Raw genomic sequence first — 27,535 nt, forward strand, 5'->3', positions numbered from 1 at the left:
AGCAGCCCCGCTGTGAGCAGAGAGAAACTGATTCAGACAAACCTGACGTTGAGGCTGTGAGAATTACAGCACCGAGCAAGTTTAGCTTCACAAAAATATTACACATAGACCAGTACAGCCAGATAATCTCATAGTTGCCAACTCTTCCTTCAAGCAAAACAAAAAAAGGACAAAGAGAGCAAAATCAGTCTAGGTAAAAAGTACTGTATCCCGCTCAACAACTGCCCCACTTCACCAACAACCGCCCCTCTTCACCAACAACCGCCCCTCTTCACCAACAACCGCCCCTCTTCACCAACAACCGCCCCATCTTCACCAACAACCACCTCTCTTCACTAACAACCGCCCCTCTTCACCAACAACCGCCCCTCTTCACTAACAACCGCCCCTCTTCACCAACAACCGTCCCTCTTCACCGACAGAAGTGCGAAAACAAAGTGCTAGGATGGCGCTCTCCAATTATCACAGGTGACAATAATTAGTGATAATATTGTGGTGAAGTGAAGTCAAATCTAAACATCACATAACAAGTTGCACTAACGTGGATACTGCGTGATCAACGTGCAATGAACTCAGCGTCAATAGTGACCTTAACAAAAATAACAACAGAATGTCAGGGACAAATGATTGTAGTGCTATGAGTGATATAGATGTGAATAAAATGGAGTCTACCACTCAACCTTTAATAAAACACTGTTTCCCAGTTTCTTTAGATACGGGGGTTCCAGAATGACAAGGGAGCGGGGGACGTCCAATGCGTTATGAAAAAATGTAAACAGAAACACCGACAAAGTACTATGCAATAACTGGTGTAGGAAATGGGCTGATACAACTTAAATAGTTAATACTCACATTCGGCGAGAAAAAAAATGGGCAATTCACAGTCTGGGGCAATTCCACCGAATATCTTGTTGTGTGTGGGTTTAGCTCAAAGAAAGAACATCCATAGCGCAAAAGTAACTGTAAACTTTATATTAAAATATTGCCCCAGCCTCCCAAGTGGAAACTAACAATAAGGCAAATAAAAGGCGTTTAAGACAATTGATATAAAACAGATCTCGCTGCCAAGCGGGGATCTCACCACTCCCGCGACGCTGCTCTGGATGGCTGTGTAGTGCCGGCTCGTTTCTCCTCCAGTTATAGCCGCCCGGGAACACCAGCACCTCCAAAAGCTGTTCCTTCCGAAGTACACATGTCTCTCAGGAAGACGCACAATACCTCTCTTGGACAACGCGTTTCGCTTGAAAACTTCAGCTTCATCAGGAGTCCGGCGCCGGAAGTCAGACGCCGGAAGTCAGATGCCGGTCAACTTCCGGTGTTACAGCGCGTACCTCCCCTGCCGTCTCCTGTGCTCTTGCTCCGATTGGATGTATTTGCCTGCCACAGCCAAGTCACCGCCGCCCGCTGTCTCAACGTCTTTCCTTAGCTGACATTGTATTCTACTGCCCCTTCGCTCCCTGACTCCTGTGCCTCTCGGCTCCCGCTGTGCCCCTAGGACCTTTGTGCCCTAGGCGACCGCCTAGGTTTGCCTAAGGGATGGGTCGGCCCTGGACTGTGGGATTTCCCTGAGCAGGGAGAGAGCAGGGCTGTGCCAGGGGGCTGGGGAGACACAATAGACGTATGTATGTCTTTATTTATATAGCGCCATTAAAGTACAAGTGCTTCACAGTAGTAATACACATGACAATCATATAAATAAGAAAAAGGGGGGAAGGGAAACACAAAGTAATTGTGCCCCTAAAGGAATTCACTAAACTGCGCACCACTAAGTGTAAAAAGTAACTTTTAATAAATTGACTTAAAACATATATTACCAAAGATAGGTGTAACGTGAGTTAAAAATAAATTAAATCAAAAAATATATCAAGCATCTATGCCATCTAGTATGTATGATAGTAGTATCCCAATTTACCAACTAATGATGGTGGGATGGAAGGCATACGATGCAACAGGTCAGGGTATTAGCCCCTCTGGATCAGCTGTTAGACCAGATGGTAACTGTATAGAGGTCAGCGAGATCAATTGAAAAGTGATAGAAAAATATCCAATCCTCCTAGCATGAACATACAGTTAGCTAGTTGGTGATAATGGCTGTCACATGAAGTGCATATCCTGTAATACAGGGACTAGCATTCACAGGCACAATGTTATTAAGTTCACAGCATATACTCTGTAGGAGTACATACACACAGAGATAGGAGGAATTGTCCCTGAAGAAGCTCCTTTGCTGGACGTGCGCGTTGGACGTGCAATGTTGTCAGTCTCCTACTTGGAGCTGTTTTAATGTAGTTTTGTTAGGTTCCTGTTTCAGCATGTTTAGATCATAGAACATGGCTAATTTAGTCTAGTTTGTGCAGTCAGCGAGTACTGTGGTATATATATATATATATATGAAAAGTGATAGAAAAATATCCAATCCTCCTAACATGGACATAGATGCTTGATATATTTTTTGATTTAATTTATTTTTAACTCACGTTACACCTATCTTTGGTAATATATGTTTTAAGTCAATTTATTAAAAGTTACTTTTTACACTTAGTGGTGTGCAGTTTAGTGAATTCTTTTAGGGGCACAATCACTTTGTGTTTCCCTTCCCCCCTTTTTCTGATTCACTAGTCAGATCACAGTTTGCACCCACAATTCGATTACCTTATTTACTGTATAACTACACAATTAGTATGGTTTTGTGATCACTCCCTATCCTTCCCTTTGTCTCTCAATCATATAAATAACAATTAATATAAATAACACATATGGGAAGAAGTGCTTCAGACATAAAAGTTGCATTTAGGAAACTGGGAGTCCCTGCTCCGAAGAGCTTACAATCTAATTGGTAGGTACAGTAGGAAGAACGAACAGAGACAGTAGGAGGGCGTTCTGGTAAGTGTGTCTGCAAGGGGCCAAGCTTTATGTATCAGGTGTATAGTATTAGCCACAGAGCAACTCATATGCTTTGTTAAGCAGGTGTGTTTTAAGGTGGGTCTTAAAGGTGGATAGAGAGGGTGCTAGTCGGGTATTGAGGGGAAGGGTATTCTAGAGGTGTGGGGCAGTCAGTGAAAAAGGTTTAAGGCGGGAGAGGGCTTTAGATAAAAAAGGGGGTAGAGAGAAAACATCCTCGAGCAGAATGCAAGAATCGGGATGGTGCATAGCGAGAAATTAGGGCTGAGTGTGAGATAAGGTTTACGACTTCATTTCCTTCTCTAGTATCATGTCATATGATATCTGTCTATTGTCAATATGGCCAATACCTATTTATCGAATTGGTAATCTAGGATGGAGATTTGCTAATCCACGTTCTGTTAGGGATTGGATTTTGTCTAAATTCTATGGATGCCACGGTCAGTCATTTTTCCTGAACCTTTTTCTTTCAATAGGGCTGAAGGAGTGGCTCAGCGAGTAAAAACACGGACTGAAATCAATGGCACAGAGGTGGAAGCAGGGAGCCTGGTTCAAATACCAGTGTCAGTGCCTTGTGACCTTGGGTAAACCACTTTATCTCCCTGTGCCTCAGGCACCAAAAACATAGATTGTAACTTCTACTCGGCAGGGACTTGTACCTGCAAAAATTCTACATACAGCGCTACATACACTCAGTGCTAAACAAGCAAAAGCATTAGAATTAGTAGGAAACATAAGACATTATATTGCCCCAGAATAAAACTTTAGAAAATTCCCAGAACGACATTGGATTTGATACTTGCACTTCATTGTCACAAGTATAGTTTACCCAGGCATTATGTAGGAAATCACTGAATTAATGGGCAGCGTCTAGGGAAGAGAGATATTTTCAGGTGGGGGATCCTGATCTCCTGGTACCAAGCTGCATCTCAAACAACACTGGGGCATGATCCGAGATACATATACTTTCCATGTTGTAGTTTCAAATGTGCCCTGGGGCACCTCTACAGTCTAGTGACCAGTCTTCTCCCCTCTGCCTCGGATCCTTATCAAGTCCTGCCCCAGGCTGCAGTCTCTCCCCTTGTCTTGAGGGGCAGCCAGCCTCTCCCTGCTGAGCCTCCGTGGCAAGTTTGTATAGGGATGTGCGCCAGAGCCTCCAGGCGCTCTCCGGGCCAGCTGCACCCCTAGGTCACACGCCGTCTCCTCCAACTCACAGTCAGTGTACTGTAGTGTCTTTCGGTATTGATGGGGGGGGGCCGGGAGATGGCAATCTTGCCCTAGCCACAGATTAAGAGTGAAAGGGGGATAGTAAAAAAGCTAAAACAAAAACAGAGACCATTTAAGAAAATTAGAAACAAAATGATAGCCTACTTAAAATACTGATAATAGGAATCTGCATCAATAAAAATAAAAACCTCTGGATGGGTGAGATTAAAAGGGGATATAAATGGATTGAGTGCAGGCGTGGCCAACTCCGATCCTCAAGAGCCACCAAGTCAGGTTTTCAGGCTATTCCTGCTTCAGTACAGGTGGCTCAAACAATGGCCCTTGAGGACTGGAGTTACCCACAGCTGTGTTAGTTATTGATAGGGATGTTAGAATAGGGCGTGAATTAACCCCGTAGTAGACCCAAATGGCCGAGGCCTACTAAGAGGTCAATCTAAAAATACATATTTTTATTCGATTTGTATATGTTTATAAACAAGATCATCAATCATCAACATAATGTGACAAAACAAAGGGAGACTGTCCCCTTCCAGGGGGGTTTCAAGAGAGACCACCCAGATTGTATTAGCATATACTGTACAAAGGGAGGTCCGACACACAACAGCAGCAGAAACTTCCAAGCCTCATTCACACCTAAATTATTATTTCTTTTAAATTTTATCTTACCTGAATCGGGTTTCAGAATTTGTTCCGGGGCGGAAAAGTCACGGCATAACCGGCGGATGACCCCATGGGCAGAGTTGCAGTTCGGCGGCTATATTTGTAGTTTTCGTACTGTCAAACAACACCTCGAAACCCCCACCAATAATATCAAGGGAACATAGGGGTCCCTGCACGTCGGACCACCGATACACTCCGGGGGCCTCCTCCAAATCGGAACTGTTGCTTTAACCAGTCACAAGTCACAGAACTAGCCTTAGGTGCCAAACAGCATTTGGGGGTGGGGGGTGATTTTTATTGTTAACCCCTTTAGTGTAGTGGGGTGCACCCAAGGCTCTTTTTTGCAATGTATTGGTAGATCTTCTGACATCATAAAGGGTTAAAGCCCTCTGCTCTCATAGGGTGCTGTAATGGTTATTATGTTACCATATGGTAGAGAAGAGTTCTCTTTGCCTGTTTTTGGGGGGAGTTTATGGTGATCTGAGAGACACCATCTCAATTTCCTGCACCATCGGCAAACACCCGCGTGCCGATTAGCTCAATGTCGCACGGTTATCCTACATACAGATTTTTTTGTGAATACGGCGATATTTGGCATTAGGTTTTAACCCCCATAACATCAAATATTATCGCCAAAGTAAAGTACTTTGCTGAATCCCAGGCTTTTAGGGGCTTTTTCTATATCTGCCAAAGTGGCCGTTTTCACACGAAATTGCCCATTGGAGACAATGGAGAAGGAGTCAATTATATCCAACTGGACAAAGGTATCAGTGCTAATGGTAAAGGTACCGACTCCTCGGCTGCCGGTGCAGAGTAAACTATATAAGGATCTTTAGCCCCTGCTTCTACCATCTGAATAGCTGCGATTTAGTCCTATGGTCCAGGGGCGCTCAACTCCACTCCTCAAGACCTTCACCAACAGGTCAGGTTTTAAGGAGATCTCAGCTTCAGCACAGGTGGCTCAATCAAAGACTGAACCACTGTGAGCCACCAGTGTTGAAGCAGGGACTGATTGGGCCACCTGTGCTGAAGCTGGAATATCTTTAATACCTGACCTGATTGGGGGGGCGGGGGGGGGTGGAGTCTTGAGGACTGGAGTTGAGCCCCCCCCCTATGGACAATACACTTAGATTGTAAGCTCTCCGGGCTGGATTGTTTTTCCCATTGTCTCATCTTGTTTCTTGCACTTATTGTTTAAGTGCCAGGAAAGCTGTGGCCGCTATATAAAGATATACCGCATTGCCCCGAATATAGCACGGCGTCGCGCATAACACCACCCTACCGTTTAGAAGGTGTTCTACATGAAAAATAAAAGGTGTTAGGCTGCACATATAATACGAGGACAGTTTACGGAAGGACATTTTTAGGAAACAAACATAGCACTATATTCAGGCCAATACGGTACATACATACATACATACATACATACATACATATATACATACTGTACATACATACATACAATACAGTATTTGCAAATCCATGTTAAAAAAAAAAACTGATACAACTTCCTTTTATTCCAATTGTTTGGGACATCACGTTGCCGCAAAACTGTACATGTCATTGGTGGAGTTTCTTTACTTGAAGTGGTCTTTACTCATCCCAATAGCAGCGGCCATTTTATATTCCATGGGGGGCACATTTCTAGCAACCGATATCTCCAGGACGCAACGATAGATTAAAAGAAATAAATGTTGATGCTGCAAAGGCCGACAACAGACTTAACTTCACAAAGGTAAAACAAGAGGAAGGTCCATGCTTTATAATGAGAGTGAATAAAACAGATTGTGGCTTCAGCGCAGACTCTCCCTGCGGCGGGTTTACCTCTGGGTGTGTTCTTTTTTCCCTCCTTGGATCTCGATGCCTTTTCTGTGTCCAGTAACTAGAAATAAGATGCCTCCTGTTTATTTCATAGGGACATATCGAATTACCCAGCCTTTCCATTTTCCGCAACACCACCAAAAAAAACCCCTTTCCTTTTACACAGCCCCCCTTCGGTGCCCGATGAAAAATATATGATTATGTGTATTTTTGTGCTTCCTTTTTTTGGTGGTTTGAAAATGATCGGTTTTGGGAAGCTCTTGTACAATTACAGAACTGTAAAACACAGTTGCCAACTTTGAAATGTTAAATTCAAGGAGTCTTTCCCTTAACACAGCGGTTACCAACACAATTCTGTTCTGTAACACTATAAACATGCAATACCACCTGTATTCATAGCATACCCAAACATTCCCATACCATTATCTTATTACGTGTGTCACCCATTGGTACCTGTATTCATGGCATACCCAAATATTCCCATACCATTATCTTATTACGTGTGTCACCCATTGGTACCTGTATTCATGGCATACCCAAATATTCCCATACCATTATCTTATTACGTGTGTCACCCTTTGTACCTGTATTCATGGCATACCCAAATATTCCCATACCATTATCTTATTACGTGTGTCACCCTTTGTACCTGTATTCATGGCATACCCAAATATTCCCATACCATTATCTTATTACATGCGTCACCCATTGGTACCTGTATTCATGGCATACCCGTAACCTTCTCTTATAATTTCTGATTGAATTATTGCAAATGCCAAAATACAAAAATATAGGGTATCCCCTCTTGTAAAAAAGAAAAAGAAAGAGTAAAGAAGCCGCAGCTGCACTCTGATTTACTAACCCTATAGGCTTCATCCGTCTTTCTTTTTTCTAGGAGAGGGGGAATGCTATATTTTTGTATTTTGGCTGTTTTCCCCTCTTTCTGTTTGCGGTTTCTGGGTAATAGCACCACCAATATCTATTTGGTTTGTACATCTCAGTATTGACCTTAGACCACCTCTTGGTGTTGGTTTTCTCATTTACTCTGTACTCCTGCAGACGGGGGGACAAAAAGTTAATAATTATGCAGGACAATAACTAAACACATCTACATTGTCCCACACTTGATAATTACAAACATTTGTCAAATCACACCATTGTGGACAGAGGCAGACAAAGAATTTCAAAGATTTTCAGAACTTAAAGCTGCAGTTCAGTCAATATCCTGCATGTGTGTTTTTTTTAATAAATCAGTTCTGTAGAAAGAAAAAATACTTTTAGCATTTTCTGTTTTTAAAAAAACAACTTTGAAAGACCAAATTTCTTGTATTCTATTTTAACAACCATTTACTAAGGCACTGCCCCTTCATGTCCTGTCACAAGCCCTGGCACACCCCTTTGTCTGCCCTGCCCTCCCTCTAGCACATGTCAGTGCAGGAGTGCTCATGAATATTCATGAGCTTCCACTGAGAGAAAGAAGCAGAAGAAAAACAGATCCCTTCACTAATGATGTCACCAAATTTCGCTGATCAATACATGGAGAAAGAATTGCCCTGCAGCTATACAGTTCTTTAGGTAAGTAGAGATTGCACACATGAAACTATTCAAGTAAAAAAAAAAAAAAAAAAGACTGAACTGCAGCTTTAAGTGTTAATAGCCTCAAACCAAACTGGGGCCCAGTAATATATATATCTTGCTATCTGCAGTTTACGCTGAAGGTGCGATGTGCATGCGTGATGCTTAACAGGGCGCCTGTGGTTGTACTAAAATTATGACATTCCCTGAGCCAGCTGGCTTCATATTGTGCCTTTAGTTGGCTAGCCATGAAGTGGCTGTTTTAACCATACAGCATGCTGGTATTTATATACAAAACACTTACAGCCGTACCTACACAGACAAAGTATTTCTCACATGCTTCTCTTGCATTAACCCACGGTTTCTTAACTCCAGTCCTCAAGAACCCCCAACAGGTCAGGTTTTAAGGATATCCTAGCTTCAGCACAGGTGGCTCAACCGAAGACTGAGCCACTGATTGAGCCACCTGTGCTGAAACTGGATATCCTTAAAACCTGACCTGTTGGGGGATCTTGAGGATTGGAGATGAGAACCCTTGCATTAAGCCCTTGCTGCCAGGGGACCGGCAATTCTCTGCATTTTTCAATGGCATCAACCGCTAAAATCATACAGTGTTGGGTTAGACCAGACTTTAACCAAAACATGACATTGTTGCATCAAAAAAACAAAACATGGGATACGGACTATAGCTGAGCTTAAGCTTCAATGTTCATAAATACACATTTATTGACTTTGTTTATAAATGACGAATTACAGCTGTTAACAGTGTCTGCATTTACCACAAAAGTTAAACAAGTGTCACAACCCGAGTGTGTAATGTTTCTCTGCAGGAAACGTTCAGATAAAGAGGTAACCTTCGCAATTCCGCCTTTAAACACATGGCGGGATTTCACCTATATCATGAAAATCATCTCATGGTGAAACAGATCCCATGAAACAGAGCGCCAGTCGCATTCACCAGCAGCATCTCTGTCTCCGAACACATTCTGGGGGGTTAATTAGTAAAATTGTACCACATTTATCAAAGGCAAAAATCCAAATGTTTTTAATGACATTCCTGTTCTCGCCATAACTCCGGTGCATTTATTCTTTACGGGTTTTGCCCCCGATTTTGCAGTGAATACGATCCTTCTGACTGAGTCAATAAATTATACATTTTGGTATGGCAAGCGTTTCCTTTAATGGGGTTCTCAACTCCAGTACTCAACAGGTCAGGTTTGAAGGATATCCCTGCTTCAGCACAGGTGGCTCAATCCCACTGATTGAGCCATCTGTGCTGAAGCAGGGATATCCTGAAAACCTGACCTGTTAGGGGAGGGGGGTCTTGAGGACTGGAGTTGAGCACCCCTGGGTTACTCCAAGACTGCTTTTATCAAGCGCATTTTTTGCTACAGTTATAAATGCGTCCTTTGATGCATTCGGACGCAGGGAGACAGGTAGAAACTTTCAAAGAGACGCAATGCTAGGGAATTACCTCGAATACCAACAGCAGCTCATGTTTGTGGCAGAAACTATTCTTGCATCCTTGAATGATCCCAGGTCACAGAAGCTGGCTATACGCACAATGGTCAAGGTATGTGCTGCCCGCTTCTGCTGCCACAGAACATACAGCAATAATCAACATTCCCTACACTCCTTGGCTGTGGACTGTAGTGAGCAGATAGTGGGTATTAACAGCTATTGTTGATGGTATAATGTCTTCATTGTTTAGGATTGAGATGGCTGTATGTGACATCTGTCACTCACTGTCCCTTTATATAACAGTATGTTCATTCTCAGGGGATGTTCTAAACCATTCTTCTGCATGAAAATGAGAAAGAAAAAAAAATCCAAAGGTAAACAGAAAATACCCAGTACTCCATATTTTGCAATGTTTTTTCCATTTTTAAATATAAACGGTACAGAGGATAAAAAAATAGCATTTTGTAGAGTACAAACAAGGTAAATTCTTGATTTCAGCATTAATTGTGAGATAAAGGAAAGCTTCTTACATCTGTTAATCCCAATTTTGGTCGGATTCAAGTCAGGACCAGTGAGTAGAGTTGGAAAGCGCCTTTAACCTAAGACGTATTATTATTTAATACTTTTGCTCCTGTGAAGTAACCATGGACATTTAGTGAGTGTGAGTACACACATCACGTGACAAGATGCAGATACATAGTATCATTTCTTAAGTGAGAGTGGAAGTTCTCTGTACTGATGATCACTGGCTGCGTTCTTTCTTCCTTTGTTACTGAATCTGGATTGCTCCATGTTCAATATGCATTTCTGGCTGGAGGGCAGACTGCAGAGGTTCTATCGCCTGAAAAGCAAAAATGAGTTGATTAATACATCTGCCTCGTAACCGAACATCAAAGGCACCCATGGGTTCAATGCGCTGCGTTACCATACATTCTCAACATATGGCATGGCCATAAAATGGGACAGTGAAATGTACGTATCCAAAGAAGGTCCTACAATGTTCCTTCAGTGAAATCCTTGCATTATTTTATTATGTATGGCAGAGTTAGATGGACAGTTAAACATCACAGCATTTGTACTGCACTAAGCCATATGCAGTGTGTATATACTGTGTGTGTCAATATGTGTATATACATAATAATAATAATAATAATAATAATAATCTTTGTTCCATATAGCGCTTTTGCAAAAAAAAAACAAGAGTTACATCTCAGACTCTACAGGCCTCAGTTAGCATGTTAAATGTTAAAGTTCATGATAGTACAATTAGAAAAAGACTGAACAAGTATGGTTTGTTTGGAAGGGTTGCCAGGAGAAAGCCTCTTCTCTCTAAAAAGAACATGGCAGCACGGCTTAGGTTTGCAAAGTTGCATCTGAATAAATCACAAGACTTCTGGAACAATGTCCTTTGGATAGACGAGACCAAAGTGGAGATGGTTGGCCATAATGCACAGTGCCACGTTTGGCGAAAACCAAACACAGCATATCAGCACAAACACCTCATACCAACTGTCATGCACGGTGGTAGGGGGGCTGGGGGGAGTGATGATTTGGGCTTGTTTTGCAGCCACAGGACCTGGGAACCTTGCAGTTATTGATTCGACCATGAACTCCCCTGTATACCAAAGTATTCTAGAGTCAAATGTGAGGCCATCTGTCCGACAGCTAAAGCTTGGCCGAAATTGGGTCATACAACAGGACAATGATCCCAAGCACACCAGCAAATCTACAACAGAATGGCTGATAAAGCAAAAAATCAAGGTGTTGCAATGGCCCAGTTAAAGCCCAGACCTCAACCCGATTGAAATGCTGTGACTGGACCTTAAGAGAGCTGTGCATAAACAAATGCCCACAAACCCCAATGGACTGAAGCAATGTTGTAAAGAAGAGTGGGCCAAAATTCCTCCACAATGATGTGAGAGACTGATAAAGTCATACAGAAAACGATTACTTAAAGTTATTGCTGCTAAGGGTGGTTCCACAAGCTATTGAATCATAAGGTATACGTAGTTTTTCACACATGGCTTCTCCATTTTGGCTTTATTTTTGTTAAATAAATCATGACACAATGTAATATGTCATGTGTTGTTGTTCATCTGAGGTTGTATTTGCCTAATTTTAAGACATGCTAAGGAACAGATGATTGTTATTATGTCCTGATATGTAAAACCATAGAATTCAAAGATGGTGTACTTTCTTTATCACATGACTGTATGTATGTATGTATGTATGTATGTATGTATGTATGTATGTATGTATATATATAATGTTTGTTTTAAATTAACATATTTCATAGCCAACATTGCTGGCCTCATTAAAACGTTACTAGCACATCCTGCTGTGTCTGGGTGGTGAGGCAGTCACACTGAACTTGAGCAGCAGGAGGTATCACTGTCTGGATGCTCCATTCCTAAGAAATATGCTGCTGTAATAACTGTACTTCTTATAAGCAAAATTCCATTAAGCTCACTTTTTTTTTTTTTTTTAAATCTTTGTTTTTAAATTCTTGGGCAAATTGCTAAACTGTTACTTCCTCTTTTCGGTTCTTCTGATCTGCTTCCAGAAATACATAAAACTCCTTTGAATTTTTCTTCTTCTTCATTGTGTAACTTTATGGGTTGTTTGATCAAAGTCTTTCCAATATAAATTCAAGTGCTAACATCAGTAATATGCTGGTCCAGGTTTCTATCTCTTGCAAGGGGAAGGACGCTCTGTAACTGGTCTGGGTGAGCTCTATGCAGTCTGTTTTTAAATTAGGGACAACCCTATTTGTAGAGGAAGGATTTACTATTGTTTGTCTTTTTTACACTGTAAACCCTCTTCTAGAACATTTTTGTTCCTCTAATAAATAAATATTATTGCCGACTCATATGACTAACACTATCAAAACTACAGTGTCCTGAGTGCGTGGGGGGAACACTCACTTAATAAGGCCCCCCACACTGCCCCTCGGTGTGTGCAGGCAGCATGCGGGGTATAGCTGTCACTCACTGCGGGAGCTTCCAAAGTCATGCCCCACAATGCTTTGCTGCTGTGGATGCAAAGCATTGTGGGGAGCAACTTTGGAAACTCCTGTCGTAGCTATACCACCTACAGTTTAAGTTTGGGGTCTTACGAAGTGTACAGTCCCCACACTGGCTCAGGAACGCAGTATACTGCCAGGGATCTGCCATTACATATTGTTTTTGCTGTACCCATTGGAGACGCCCTGGTGCAGTGGTTTTCAACCTTTTTTTGGTTAGGGAACACCAGAATTCGACTGTGAAATTCTGGGGAACCCTAACACTCGCCCCCTGTCTTTTGCCCCCCACTCAAACCCCCCCCATCTCTCGTTTCTCTCCCCCCTCACGCGCCCTCTCCCCCCTCACGCGCCCTCTCCCCCACACTTTCTCCCTTACGCTCATTTTCCCATCTCTCTTCTATACATACACACTCCCTCTCTCACTTACACACAGACTCCCCCTCACACACACACTCTCACTCCCCCATACAGACACACACCCTTTCCCCCTCCTCCCCACACAGACACACAATCTCTCTCCCCCTCACACACACACTCCCCCTTCCCCACACAGACTCTGCTCCCTCCCCCCCCCCCCCCCCACACAGTCTCTTTAAGGCCGAGCTCACACTGCCTGTTATGGCAGCGCGTTCCCATGCGAGCCTCCACCGCGCGCTTCTGCAGCCCAGCGATCTGTACTTAAGCTGCAGGAGTAGGGTCGCGGCGGTCGTGGCAGACAGTTGCGGGTGTCGTCCCCCGTTGTCCCTCCCCTTTTAAAAAAATTATTATTATACTCTGTAGACTGAAGCAAAACTTGGTGAATTTCAGCACCTGTGTGCGGTGACCGGAGAGGGGGTGTGTGTGTGTGTGTGTGTGTGTGTGTGTGTGTGTGTGTGTGTGTGTGTGTGTGTGTGTGTGTGTGTGTGTGTGTGTGTGTGTGTGTGTGTGTGTGTGTGTAGGGAGCTGCCGAGTCTCTGGTCACTTTCAGCAGCCAATGCATTGATTTGCTGCTGAAATTGACGTCACGCTGCTGCAGCCGGAGATCACAGATTGAAAAGACTCCCGCGACTGCAGCAGCGCTGACGCCGCACTTTGCAGCCAATGGTAATTTCAATACTGAACACTACCATTGGCCGCCAGGATTCTGTGACGAATGCGTTGTGTAAAGTGCTCTGTGAGTGGGGCCCAAGGGAGCCGGCTCCCGCTGATGCTTCCTCTCCCTCCTGTCAGACGGAAGTTGACGGTAGAAGCAACGAGAGGAAATATAACAGTGACTGGCGGCTGCTGTTGCTGAGCTTGGGAGCCGCCGGGTCACTGCTATATGGGTGTGCCACCGTGTCTGGAACAGCCAGGAGAGTTGTCCCAGCTCTCCCCCCCATGCAGCCACGGAACCCCTGAGAGATGCTCGCGGAACCCCTGAGGGATGCTCGCGGAACCCCTGAGGGATGCTCGCGGAACCCCTGAGGGATGCTCGCGGAACCCCTGAGGGATGCTCGCGGAACCCCTGAGGGATGCTCGCGGAACCCCTGAGGGATGCTCGCGGAACCCCTGAGGGATGCTCGCGGAACCCCTGAGGGATGCTCGCGGAACCCCACGCCGGTTGAAAATCACTTCTCTAGGAGTTCTCACGAATCACTGATCTACATTTAGGTTTTTGTACAGATTCCAAGTAAAATTCACTAGCCTAAAAGGCTTAAACTCTTCCAGTCACTTTCGCTGTGAAAGTATCATGAAAAAACGCACCTTCCAACACACGCACTGCCAGAAAATGGCCATCCTCAGGAAAATGAGCACTAACTTCGTAGAAAATGCTGCACTAACCCTGTTATAACCAACCTTCTTGCATTTGCCTACCAATGAACTTTACATTAGTTACAGTAGAGTCTCGGTTAACCGACACTCCATTTTATCCGACATGTTACCCCCCCTTCTCACTTACCAGGCTGACCGGCGGCACAGCGGGAGCGGGGCAGCACAGGAGTCAGACAGATGGCAGCAGTAGAAGACTATGTCAGCAGAAGGAAGAAGTTAAGACAGCGGGCGTAGGGGGCTTGGCGGTGGCAGGAGAAGACATGAGATCGGAGCAGGAGCACAGGAGATGGCGGGGGAGGAATGCGCAGTGACACCGGCAACCGAAGTTAGACGCCGGTCAACTTCCGGTGTTACAGCGCGTTCTCCCCCTGCCGTCTCCAGTGCTGCTACTTCTCCGATCGCATGTCTTCTCCTGTCCCCGCGAAGCCCCCGCCAACCGATGTCTCAACTTCTCCCATCCGCTGACATCATCTTCTACTGCCGCCAGTTGTCTGACTCATGTGCCGCTCCGCTCCTGCTATGCCGCCAGCTGTCTGACCCATGTGCCGCTCCGCTCCTGCTGTGCCGCCAGCTGTCTGACCCATGTGCCGCTCCGTTCCTGCTGTGCCGCCGGTAAGTGGGGAGGGGGTGCGGCGCAACTGTCAGACAATACTTTCCGTATTATCTGACATTTCCAGTTATCCAACATGGTATTGGTCCCGTTTAGGTTGGATAACCGAGTCTCTAATGTATATAAATTATCGGACACACATTCACACAGATTCAGTCCGACAAATATAAACACAGCCGGCTCAAGCTCGCACACACCCACACCCCTCTACTGCTCTCTCTCGCCTTAAACTATTTCCCTTCCTGCCCCTGGAACTGCCTCAAACTCAGTATACACAAGCCGTCTCTCCCCACCTTTAAGAAAAACCTTAAAACTCACCTGTTATATGAAGCATTTCAATAGCCCAGACTCATGGCTTCTGTCCCACACAGTCACTCCTACCAACCACTGTGACCAAGCACTGCCATCTACAGCACTTATTCCCTCACTTGTCTCTGTAACTCTCCCATCATACCACTTAGATTGTAAGCTCTCCGGGGCAGGAATTTCCTTTCCAATTGTCTGATTTTGTTTGTTGCACTTATTGTATTCTAATTCCCTGCATAGTATTGTCTTTTTTTGTAAAGCGCCAAGTACAGCTGTGGGCACTATATAAATAAATATATATGCACACGCACATGCGCACACGCATCACAGCGACAGGTAGGATTGCCGTATACTGCAACACATTAGTTTGTAAGTGCTCTGCATCCTCTTCCCCCTCTTGTGTCTCCCTCACTTGCTGCTTCTCACTCACCGAGACAGAAAACCAGTTACATATCCTGGCTTAGAACCGAGAGTACAATAGAGATAAAAAAAAATATTTAAAAAAAAATAAGACTTGGCTAAGGAGATCTCAGTGTAACTGGTACCAGAGGGGCTGGAATTTGACTGGGTCTCGGCCTGGGAGGGAGGCAGAAGGGGAATGTTTAGCTTTTTCCAGTTGCCAGTATATTGCTCTCCGAGGAGAAAACGGTTTATTTTCTATGTGCCTGTTTTGGTAGCTGAATGGAGTTTTATATCCATCATGCCTTTAGAGTTCAAAAGGGACTGCAGGCTCCCAGCTCCCGATCATCATATTTTTTCCTCAAGACAGGTATATCATATTTCATATGTCAGTCACCACGTTATTTTTGCTGATTTTAGCAGGGCTTAGTGAACTTTAGATAGCTGCAGCCCCTTCCCCAGAGCAGCTATTAAATCCATCAGCAGCAGCGGGTCCTGAAGCCTGGATCTATAAGAGGCATGTGTCCCTCATATCACCGCTGTGCTTTCTCCTGCTATGAGTATACATCGTAGTGTAACCCTGAACTCACAAGTGAACGCCTACACTTCTGAAGGAGTGGTCAAAGCATTGCTGAACCTTCCCCCAGCAGCACGGGGATCAAGCACAACTTAGAGTACAACGCAGACAAAACACTAACCATGTGTACACACATTTCTGTGAACAGTAAACGTATTTCTTGTATAATCAAAGCGCAGATAGGTTTTAAGCAGTCTCTTTGAAAATGGAATTGTTTGCAGTATTCTGCTGGTCTTAATTGCCTACTTTTACAACCAGTAATTAGGGTTTCCTTTATATATTGCAGACGTCATTCTGCTTAATGCATTTTGCTGTAAAATGTGCACCAAAATGCTAGTCTTATGGGTAAAGTATTTTTTTAAATGGACACTCCAGCAAACATATAATATAATAATGGGGCGCTCTGTAAAGCACCAGTATACAAAAATTAGGATACTGTGTGTGTATGTGTGTGTATTTATATATATATATATATACACACAAACTAACCCATCACAAGCTGAGTTGAGTTAGTCCCTTGTTCATTGTGTGTCTGTTATTAACAGGTTTTCCTCCTCCATTAAGTATCAGCCTGTGATGGGTTATTTTAGTTTTTTATACGCATTATTGTTTTTATCTTACCTATTTTTATCTCATATTGCTTATCCTAATAGGGGCATTTACTATCGGGTATAAGAAATTGTTCAAATCTTTTTATAAAATTGGTTATTTGCGCTTATTTATTTTGCATTATTATAAATATATATATATATATATATATATATATATATATATATAGACATAATATATATAAATGTAGCCATGGTGTAAAATGGTCTGCAGTTATTCCTCCTGCTGGCAGTAAGGCATGGTAAGTTACAGGGATGCCAGCAGTAATCATGGAGGTTTGCCCTCACACCCTGGTGAGGTGCCCTATGTGTGGATGGGAGGAGCTACATACTCTGAGTCCACCGTTAGTGACATCAGAGATGTGCCTGCCCCCTGGAGATATAAGGCACAGCACTGTTCAAAGTTAGTGTTGGAGTAAGGAGCAGGTCTGCGTTGAGACCTGGGGAAAGAGGGCGCTAGTGCTGTAACTAGTGGCCCTATACTAAATCAATCAGCATCAAGTTATCAATGCCATACTGTGTCCAGGGACCTGGCACAGGGGTGATCTCCCTGAGGGGAGAGAGGGATCCCACTCCATTGGGAGGGTGTACCTTTGAAAGGATCACACGGCGAGATGTGCGGCTGAGTAAATCGCTGCAAGGGGCAGCTAGCCCATACCAAGCAACAATAAAGAATGGCCTTGAATAAAGACACTTCACTGTGTGAGTCTGGAATTACTCAGCAGGGGAAGGCACCACCACGGAGGAGTTCCTCATCAGAATCATCCCCACGCAGACGCAGGGATCCTGATGAGGTGGAGGCGCTGCACTGGATATAGGTAGGACTCAACCACACTACCTCAGCTGCCTGTCTGGGTTGGCATTCCTCACACAACATCATGCGGGAGACTCAGGAGTCCTGTTGCCAACAGGTGCACCACCAGACACAACCATGTAATGGGGACTGGTTAGACCACAGGGGCCAATGTGAGATTGGGTGGGTCAGGCCAGGTCAGAAAATCCGTTACATATATATATCTATATATATATCTATATATATATATATATATATATATATATATAGATATATATAGACATAATATGTAAATAAATGTAGAAACAAAGCAGTCTCGGGATCAATAGATTAAAAAAAAGGGGTTTATTTTAATCTATATGGTGTGTTTGTCTGAGTGTGTCTGTATGTATATATCAAATGGAAATATTACTGTATGCTCCTTTGCATGTCTTAGACAGGTCTGCAACCCTGCCTTTCACCATTATCCCCCAGCACACAGCACTTCCACTGAAGCAAGGGATTCTGGGAAATGACATGCAAATGAGCACACAGTGCCACCTTTTGCTTCAAAACCATAAACAGAGTTCCCTATAGGCATATATATATATATATATATATATATATATATATTATATATAAATATATATATATATATATATATATATATATATATACACATTGTATTGTATTGTACTGTATGTCTTTATTTGTATAGCGCCATTAATGTACATAGCGCTTCACAGTAGTAATACACGTGGTAATCATATAAATAACAAATAATAAACCGATATAAATAACAGGTCATGGGAATAAGTGCTTCAGACAAACGTAACATTTAGGAAGAGGAGTCCCTGCCCCGAGGAGCTTACAATCTAATTGGTATGTAGGAGGAACCTACAGACACAGTAGGAGGGCATTTTGGTAAGTGCTTCTGCAGGGGGCCAAGCTTTATGTATCGTGTATAGTATTTGCCACAGTGCTACTCATATGCTTCTTTAAGCAAGTGTGCCTTAAGGTGGGTCTTAAAGGTAGTTAGAGTGGGTACTAGTCGGGTATTGAGGGGAAGGGCATTCCAGAGGTGTGGGGCAGTCCGTGAGAAAGGTTTAAGGCGTGAGAGGGCTTTAGATACAAAGGGGGTAGAGAGAAGACATCCTTGAGCAGAACGCAAGAGTCGGGATGGTGCATAGCGAGAAATTAGGGATGAGATGTAAAGGAGGGGCAGAAGAGTGTAAAGCTTTAAAAGTGAGGAGGAGAATTGCATGTGTGATACGGGATTTGATAGGAAGCCAGGAGAGTGATTTGAGCAGGGGAGACGCTGAGACAGATTTAGGAAAGAGTAGTGATTCAAGCAGCAGCGTTTAGGATAGATTGTAGGGGAGACAGGTGAGAGGCAGGAAGGGCGGACAGCAGGAGGTTACAGTAGTCGAAACGGGAAATAATGAGGGCCTGAGTCAGAGTTTTAGCAGTCGAGCAACAGAGGAAAGGGCGTATCTTAGTGATATTACGGAGGAAAAAGCGACAGGTTTTAGAGACGTTTTGAATGTGAGAGGAGAATGTGAGAGAGGAGTCGAGTGTGACCCCTAGGCAGCATGCTTGGGCTACTGGGTGAATGATGGTAGTTCCAACAGTAATGTGGAAGGAGTTAGTAGGGCCAGGTTTGGGAGGAAGTATGAGGAGCTCTGTTTTTATCATGTTAAGTTTAAGTCGACGGAGGGCCATCCAGGATGATATCGCAGAGAGGCATTCTGAGACTTTGGTCTGTACAGCAGGTGTAAGGTCAGGGGTTGACAAGTAAATTTGTGTGTCGTCAGCATAGAGGTGATATTTAAACCCAAGGGATGTGATTAGGTCACCTAGAGAAAGTGTGTACATACATACACACACATATATTTCAGTAGATCAAAAGCACTCGACAGGCAAAGAAATCCAAGTGCACAAAGTTTATTTACAGTATCAACATTATGTTCCCTGCAAGAGACCTGTCTCAAGGGAAATGGCAGAAATACGCTCCCCGCTGCCTGCCAGGCTCTGCGGGTAACAGGGCACTGACGGACCCTAGCAGCTTAGTGACGATTCTGTTAGCTGTTTACAGAAGGCCTTGAAAACTCAGCGGTTGAAAATTATACAGTGCTGTGTTTAAATAAAGGGCAGTGACTAAACAGATACCAATGCACACGTTTAGTGAGGGTGGGGTTACAGCGGCCTTGCAATTATACCATTCTTTACTACAAAACAAGACTATATCGCAGTGTATTATTTACACGTTACTTTTGTGGGTTACCATTTCGGATTGGTGTGCCTTTTGCTGGACAGGTTTAGTTGCACCCCATTGACTTTTGTACAAAATCTCTTCAGTTCTGGAAGATACAGGGATCCATGTTAAAATGGATCAGTAAAAAGTGATATCCAGCGAGTGATCATTTGCATGTCATTACCCAGAATCCCTGGCTGCAGTGGAACCAGTGTATGCTAAGAGATAATAAGGCAGGGTTGTGGACCTGTCTGAGATGTGAATGTGTTCACAAGTGGTATTTTTATTTGCTGTCTACTGCATGGTGGAGGTTTTTTTTGTCACTTTTTTACTCACCATAAATTAAATTGTGTCCAGTACTGGGAGGTAATTTTGTAATATGTTATAAAGTGTTTGTGGAATGTTCCTTTTGGGGTGTCAGCAATAGGGTATCTCACAAACAGGATTCCAAGACTTGCACTCGTCCGTCGCACTTCCAAGTATCACACGAGTGAGAAACACTATTAACACGCAAGAGGTAGATTCTATCAACTTTGTTACCTTTTAAAAGCAGGGTTTTATGTGTGTTAAAATATTCAGAGGAAACTGCACTCCCCCATGCAGCGCCGGTGAATAGAACGCTCTAAGAAATGTTTTGACAGCTGAGTTGGGTGACAAGTTCAGTGTGTTCCTGACAGAATCGGAGTGCTGGTTTTCCGAACATTCTGCGAGTGAAGTGTGGGTTTAATTATAGGACCTGTGCGGTTTGATGAATGAAGCAATTTGATTGGGGACTGTGATAAATCTTATTTGTAAAATATGAAGAAGTTCTATAAAATAACTGCACACACATATTGGCACTTGGCAAAAAAAATATATGAATTTTTATCAGCCTCTGCAGTGGTTGTTTACCCTCATTAATCCATTTTTTATAGCGTGATAACCATTTGATCTATGACAGAACATGAAGATGTCATTTTAAGGTGGGGCAGATTTACTTAAATTATACTTATAAATGACATTTAGCTAAATAAGAAGAGATTTTTTTTCCCCAGTGCTCCATTCACTTTCGACAATGATAGGTACTTATGGATACTTATACACACACCTGGGCTGTTGCTGATGAGTCACTAACTGGTGCAAGCTGGACATACTGGACCTGAATGTCATTGGCTTGAAGGGGTGATCCGTCAACCACACCAGAGGATGGGTCAGCAGAAGCAACCGCTATGAGCTGGGCTCCCTGCAGCACCTGCGAATACATCAAGAGACAGTGATAAAGCTCAAACCCCTCACAATATGATATCCATTAAACATATGATCATAATAATAATATACATTATAAAGCCCATTACCCACACACAGGCTGCAGATTAGCTTCGTGATAAGTGCACTGCCATTGAAGCAGGTGAACCCAACACACATATCCCAGTGTCCATTAGCAAAGACCTTGTTCAAGTCACTTTATTTCCCTGTACATATCCGAAAACTTGTACCAAAATATTAATATACTGTACTTCATTCTCCAACATCCATTCTCATTTGTTTGTAGAGAGGGGGGGGGGGGGGATATTGTTGGTGCTCATAAAAGATGACTTCCATTTTTTCAGAGCTGCTGTAACTCTGACTTCATTGCTGCATCACGATTTAGTCCAGCAATACAGAAGTTAAACAAGAATTCACAAGAGGCTCCAGAAGGTATTGTATGTTCCATGCCAGCCAAATAAGCATACCACAGTAATGATTACAGGGGTGGAATTCCGGAGTAGACAACCACTGGGCTTTCAGAAATTGCCAGGAGAGACTGAGTGGCATGTGTATACTGAGCTTCACAAATAGGCCGAAATGTAACCCTTTCACTGCTACTAGTTACAAAGAGATTTATCTGTAATTCAAGTTCAGCCTTTATTTGGCTGTTCAGTAGATAAAAGATTGATATCAATCTACAAAAACAAAATCCTTTATAGCAGTTAACCTGTTTCAGTTATAGGATTGTTTTTCAACAGGGGTTCCAATGAACCCTTGGGTTCCCTGGTCATCCCTAAGGTTTCTCAGCCATTTGATTATTGTCCCAAATACAGAAGAATTTACAATGCCTCTGATCTCAGACGCGCTATTAGAGAGGGTTGGGGTTCCTTACAATGCCTCTGACCTCAGACGCGCTATTAGAGAGGGTTGGGGTTCCTTACAATGCCTCTGACCTCAGACGCGCTATTAGAGAGGGTTGGTGTTGAGAGGGTTGGGGTTCCTTACACTGCATCTGATCTCAGACGCACTATCAGAGAGGGTTGGTGTTCCTTACAATGCATCTGATCTCAGACGCGTTATTAGAGAGGGTTGGGGTTCCTCAACCAAAAAAGTGTTGAAAAGCACAGAGTTACAGACAGGCCTGAGTGTTAAAGCGACTTTTATTACAAAGCACTGTAGTGCATGCAGTTTACAAACTTGCACAGGCTGACGAGTAATTGCACCACCATACACCTCCTCATATAAATATATACAGATGTAGCCAGACTTAATGGCCCCGCTTCCGATAAAAGCCGGGGGGATTAAACCGTGGCATCTCTCACCAGCAGGGATTAACAGATCGGGAGGTCTTGTATGGAACAGGTCGCAGCGGCTTTTACCTTCTCCAAAGCAGCGGCGTGTGTGTTTGTGTGCGATAAACAACCCAACCCAGTGGAGACATTCCCTTTATAATCTCCCTGATAGCAGTGTTACCGTATTGCCCAATTTAAAAATTACATGTCTAGCATTTGTTTTTCATTAAAAAGGTCGGAGATAAATCATTGGCGTTTTTGAGGCCAAATAGATCTGCTGTGCACTGAAGAGAGTTATATAAAACGTCACCCCCAGTCGTCTTTCCCGTCACAAGAACAAATGTCAATGAGTGTTACTAAGAAAACAAACATGATACGAAACGTATATAAGTGTAAGGAGACCCAAGGTCAAACGTTTTGTAAGAAACAAATAAGAAAGGCTTCTTTAAGGTTCAACACTCACAGTTATTTTGCAGAGAAAAGAGAGTTCAAAGATTTGTATTGACTCATTATCAAAAGTCTATGCCAGCTCCATATGTGTTTGGCTTGGACAGAGGTAGCAGGCAGATCTGCTACTGAACATTCCAAGCAGAACTATATAATATAAACAGAGAACCCCTGTGAGTTCTGGGATAGGATATTATATATATATATTGCACATGAAAGATCTGTGCTGATATTGATAGAACTACATCAAATGCTTGATTGATGGATTACCTTCTGCACAGTTCCGAGGGTTTACAGTCACCATAAAGTACTGAAGACCTCTCAAGCAGGGACATGGCTAGGATGCTGCCAAGTAGCACATAAGAAAGACCTGTTATGGTCCAGGCATGGAATACCATACATGATGGACCCATCATTATCTGGTCATAGCATGAACACTATGAAACCAAAAGGGCACTGTACCAACCGTACTGCATTAAGATCATCTACAACCTCATTTAATTATTAATACAACCATATTAAAACTAGATGAAGCTCCAGAATATGTATATGGTAGTGTAGGTGTGTGGGGCTGTTGGCTGATACCTGGACTGGTAGCTAGCACTTACCACCCATGCAAACGTTTGCTAGCTCTCCCTTGGTTATACACTTATTTATGGTGAGTAGAGGGGAATTCTGCTTTCAACTCGAAATGGGCAAATGAACATGTGCTTTATCAGCGTGCCGCAGATACGGGCAATCCCAAATATAAAGTGTGGTTCAATCTCTATGTGGTGCTACTGCAAAGGCTATTATTATATCTGGTGACAACAGTCTAATGCAGGGGCGGCCAACTCCAGTCCGCAATGGACACCAACTGGTAAGGTTTTCAGGATATCCCTGCTTCAGCACAGGTGGCTAAATCAGTGGCCCTAATGTCACAAACAGGCACTCGCATCACTATATAACATATCGAGAAAAGAAAAAAAAGAAGTCACTTTTGGGAGTGAAATATTGATAATATTGTGCGTACGGTAGAAATGTAATCTGCCAATTTTATATTGCAGAACGTTCCCTTTATGGCCAGGACAGTTCTCAGCCAGGAAATGCCATTTCAATTCCATAACGCAGACCCCACAACCATTTATTGACCAAGGTATTTGTGATGTTAGGGGGGCAGCCAATTCCCCATCATATTTCCAACGGTGCAATTATTCAGAGCGCTCTGTTGCCATGAGCATACCTTCAGTTAACACAATAACAAGGGAAGAGAGCTTAACGCCCGAGCAAGATTGGCTTATGGAAAGAATCACAACGCAACGTAAAATGTTTCCTTTTAACCTTCACCAAGAAGCATCTGAAACGTATTAACCGCTGTGAGAGTAGGTGAAAGAGTAAGAGTGCAGGAAGGCGAGCTGTCTGTCTTGGCTGAAACAAAAATAGTTAGTGCTACAATGGCGCAAAGGCCTGAAAATGTATAAAACCAAATGGGGCAAAGCGCCCGACCCCCACCCCATTTGTTAGTCATAGGCACAAAAGAACATTTCAGCTTTCATGGCTTCATTCACATAAATGGCAAACATATGCCCTTTGCTGCAGCGCAGATACTACACGCTTTCCTTGGCAAGACGAGACCAGAGCTCTGACAAAATACACACAGAGTATATGTTACTTCGAAAGAAATGTAGGGGGGGGGGGGAAGCTGTGGTCAAGGGCAATGTGGTAGCGAAAAGTAAACCAAGCTGGGTAGCTTTTGTGCAGCGAAAGATGGTGTATATTTACTTAGTAATGTCTTACTGCTTACCCAATTGGGCATTGTAACAGGGACTTAACACTGTTTGAGAGAAACTGCGTCTAAATCCAGCAGTGCGCTGGTTAATTGCACACAGGCAATCAACCAGACTCCACCTGGCTGATCAGGACTCTTAGAAAAAGCCTGATGTGAGAAACAGGAGAGATTCCTTAGCTCGCATTTGGGCTGACATAAGGAGAAAGAGGACTGCAGAGATTTCCTTAGCCCAGGGGTGCGCAAACTGGGACGCTAGATTTTCATAAGGGTAGGAGGGGGGGGGGGGGGGGGCGCGGCAGTTAGAGGTCCCACGCTCTCCCACCAGGCATTTAAATTAAATGCCGGGGGGCTGCACAAGCGTCTATAACACACTTACCTTCCCTACCAGCGACGCGTCATCATGGTAACCCGGCATCAGATGACGCCGCAGGGTCACGTTACCATGGCAACGTGACGTCACATGACCCCGCACGTCATTTGTCTCAAACGAATGTTTTTTTTACCCACTATGTGAGTGCAAGTCCTGGTGACTACTCCATTAGGGTTACCAGATTTTCAAAATGAAAAACCGGGACACTTTAAAACAATGTACATCACGTCACGCCCCCCCCCCTCTGCGTTGCCATGACAACAGGACACTAACGTCAGGCGGTGACATGTTGCCATGACAATGTGGCATCACGTGATGCCTCGTCAGCATAATGCATCCCATTGTCATGTCAACTTGATGCCGTGTGACGTCACGGAGCAGCTCGTTGTTATGGCAATGTGCATTACGTGACGTCGCGCAGCCATGTTGACGGAATTTGGAGGGGAGGATACAGCCAAAGGCAAGATAAATAAATATATAATAAATAGATCTAAAAAAAATTATCTCCGCGTTAGCCTTCAATAGAAGGTGGCAACCCTGGCTGCAGTGTGTGTTTCTGTATACAGAGGTAGGACAAGAAAAAACACAAAAGCGCACCAAGATGAGAGATAGATATTGTATTAACAACAAATAATAAAATTAGTAACTTACATATAAAATTTCTTTAATAATCCCCGATCTGGTGTCTATCACAGGAGTAGGGCATCACATAGGAAATATGAAGGGTAATCTCAGTTCTGAGAGATCAGACCTGCGCGCTGGGGCTGTCTCTGTTTCCTCTCCTGTCCTCCACGTGTGGTAGCGTGGTGCAGAGTGTAGCACACATGTGCAGGAACCGGGGCCTTCAATAGGTGTCCTTAGGATGCCTGTCCGTTTTTGATAGCATAAAAACGATCGGAAAAAAGCAGGAACGGTACACTTGAGTGTGTACTGATGGTGGGTAATAAAACCGCCAGCCACAACAGTCGCGACGCGTTTCGTTTACCTAAGTAAACTTCTTCAGGCGATAATACAGAGGTAGGCCCTGCAGTGGGTGTTTGTGTGCATAGAGGTGGGGGCTGGAGTGTGTGTTTGTGTGTATAGAGGTGGGGGCTGCAGTGTGTGTTTGTGTGTATAGAGCAGTGATTCCCAACCTTTTTTGTTTGGAGGAACCCTTTAAGTATTTTGTTACATTTTGGGGAACTCCTATCTCGATAACATGTTCGATGGGTAAATCACAAAATAGACGTGTAAAGAAGTGGGAGTAATAAATAATAATTAACTCATACTTTTGAATAAACAATGTGTATATATTTTGTAATGATTTTGGTTTAAACATCCCCCCCTGCATCTCACATCACCCTCCCCCCCCCCCCCCCCACGGATCAATCGATCTCTCCCCCCCCCCTTCTTTCTCCCTCCTCTCTCTCACCCCCCCTTCTCTCCTCCCTCTCTCTCCCATCATCTCTCCCTCCCCCTCTCTCTTCCCCTCTCTCTCTCTCTCCCCATCTCCCCCCTCTCTCTCTCTCCCTCTCCCCCCAGTCCCTCTCCCCACCCCTCTCTCTCTCCCTCTCCCCTCTCTCTCACCCACCTCTTGCACAAGCTTGCCTACTCCATAAGGACTTTTTTCCTGAAACTGGACATTTTATCATCATTAACATTGGGATTGGTTTGATATAATTTATCATATTTATTCACTGTGTTATTTTAATTTTTTCACTGTTCATCACATCACGCACATTCTTATTAGATTTTTATTCATTATATCACCCTTCTAATCATCATTCACATATTCATACACTACTAGCGCTACAATTTGTTTGTGTTGTTTATACATATATATATGTATATATGTTTAAGGTGGTAACCAGCTTAGCTACCCACCTAGTTAGAAAGGGCTGGAGTAAATGTTTAGTTATTTGCAAAGTGGATAGACCTTTATTTTGTTTGTTTTTTGTATGTTTTGCCTTGTTAAAGGAACAGGTGCAATAAATCCAAGATATAATTTCACCCTAATTGGTCTCCATTAAATGTACCTCTGCACACACCTCTTACAGACATATTGAGATGGCATTTTTCAAATGAGAAGGCACTTTTCTATTAATTAATGGCAGACACAAAAAACGTGGCAGACGCAGCTTTGCAACACTATAAGACACAAATTATTCTAGTGCAAAATGACAGTTTTATTACATATGTTTCTTAGAAGTTTTTTTTAGGCCAGATTTTGTATTTTTAAAACGGGCAAATCAATGTCTGTAGTCATCAGTTTCCAACATCACATTCACTTCCATGATTGATGTCCTCACAACTCTACAGGAAGTAAAGCTGCAGAAGGAGGAGTGCAGAAATATAAAACAAAACATATAGGAAAGTTCGTTTTTTTTTACATTTTACATGAAAAGGTCATTTGGACAGAAAAATAACGAAATACAACTCGCTGGCGACTCAGCTAATCAGAAAGAATG

The 27,535-nt window shown here is 43.4% G+C and overlaps 1 protein-coding gene across 2 annotated transcripts in view; it reads right to left on the bottom strand.

Annotated features, from left to right (window-relative positions):
• Positions 1-8,874: 8,874 nt before the first annotated feature.
• Positions 8,875-27,535, bottom strand: part of BANP (BTG3 associated nuclear protein) — a 303,313-nt gene continuing 284,652 nt past the window's right edge. For both annotated transcript variants that reach the window (XM_075576425.1, XM_075576423.1), the window contains 2 exons: positions 21,072-21,215; positions 8,875-10,486 (listed from right to left, as the gene is read on the bottom strand). In XM_075576425.1, coding sequence (XP_075432540.1) covers positions 10,415-10,486; positions 21,072-21,215 — 216 coding nt within the window. In that variant the 3' untranslated portion in view covers positions 8,875-10,414. The remainder of the gene's footprint in view (positions 10,487-21,071; positions 21,216-27,535) is intronic.

This window comes from Ascaphus truei, chromosome 19 (assembly GCF_040206685.1).
Source record: "Ascaphus truei isolate aAscTru1 chromosome 19, aAscTru1.hap1, whole genome shotgun sequence".
NCBI lineage: Eukaryota > Metazoa > Chordata > Amphibia > Anura > Ascaphidae > Ascaphus > Ascaphus truei.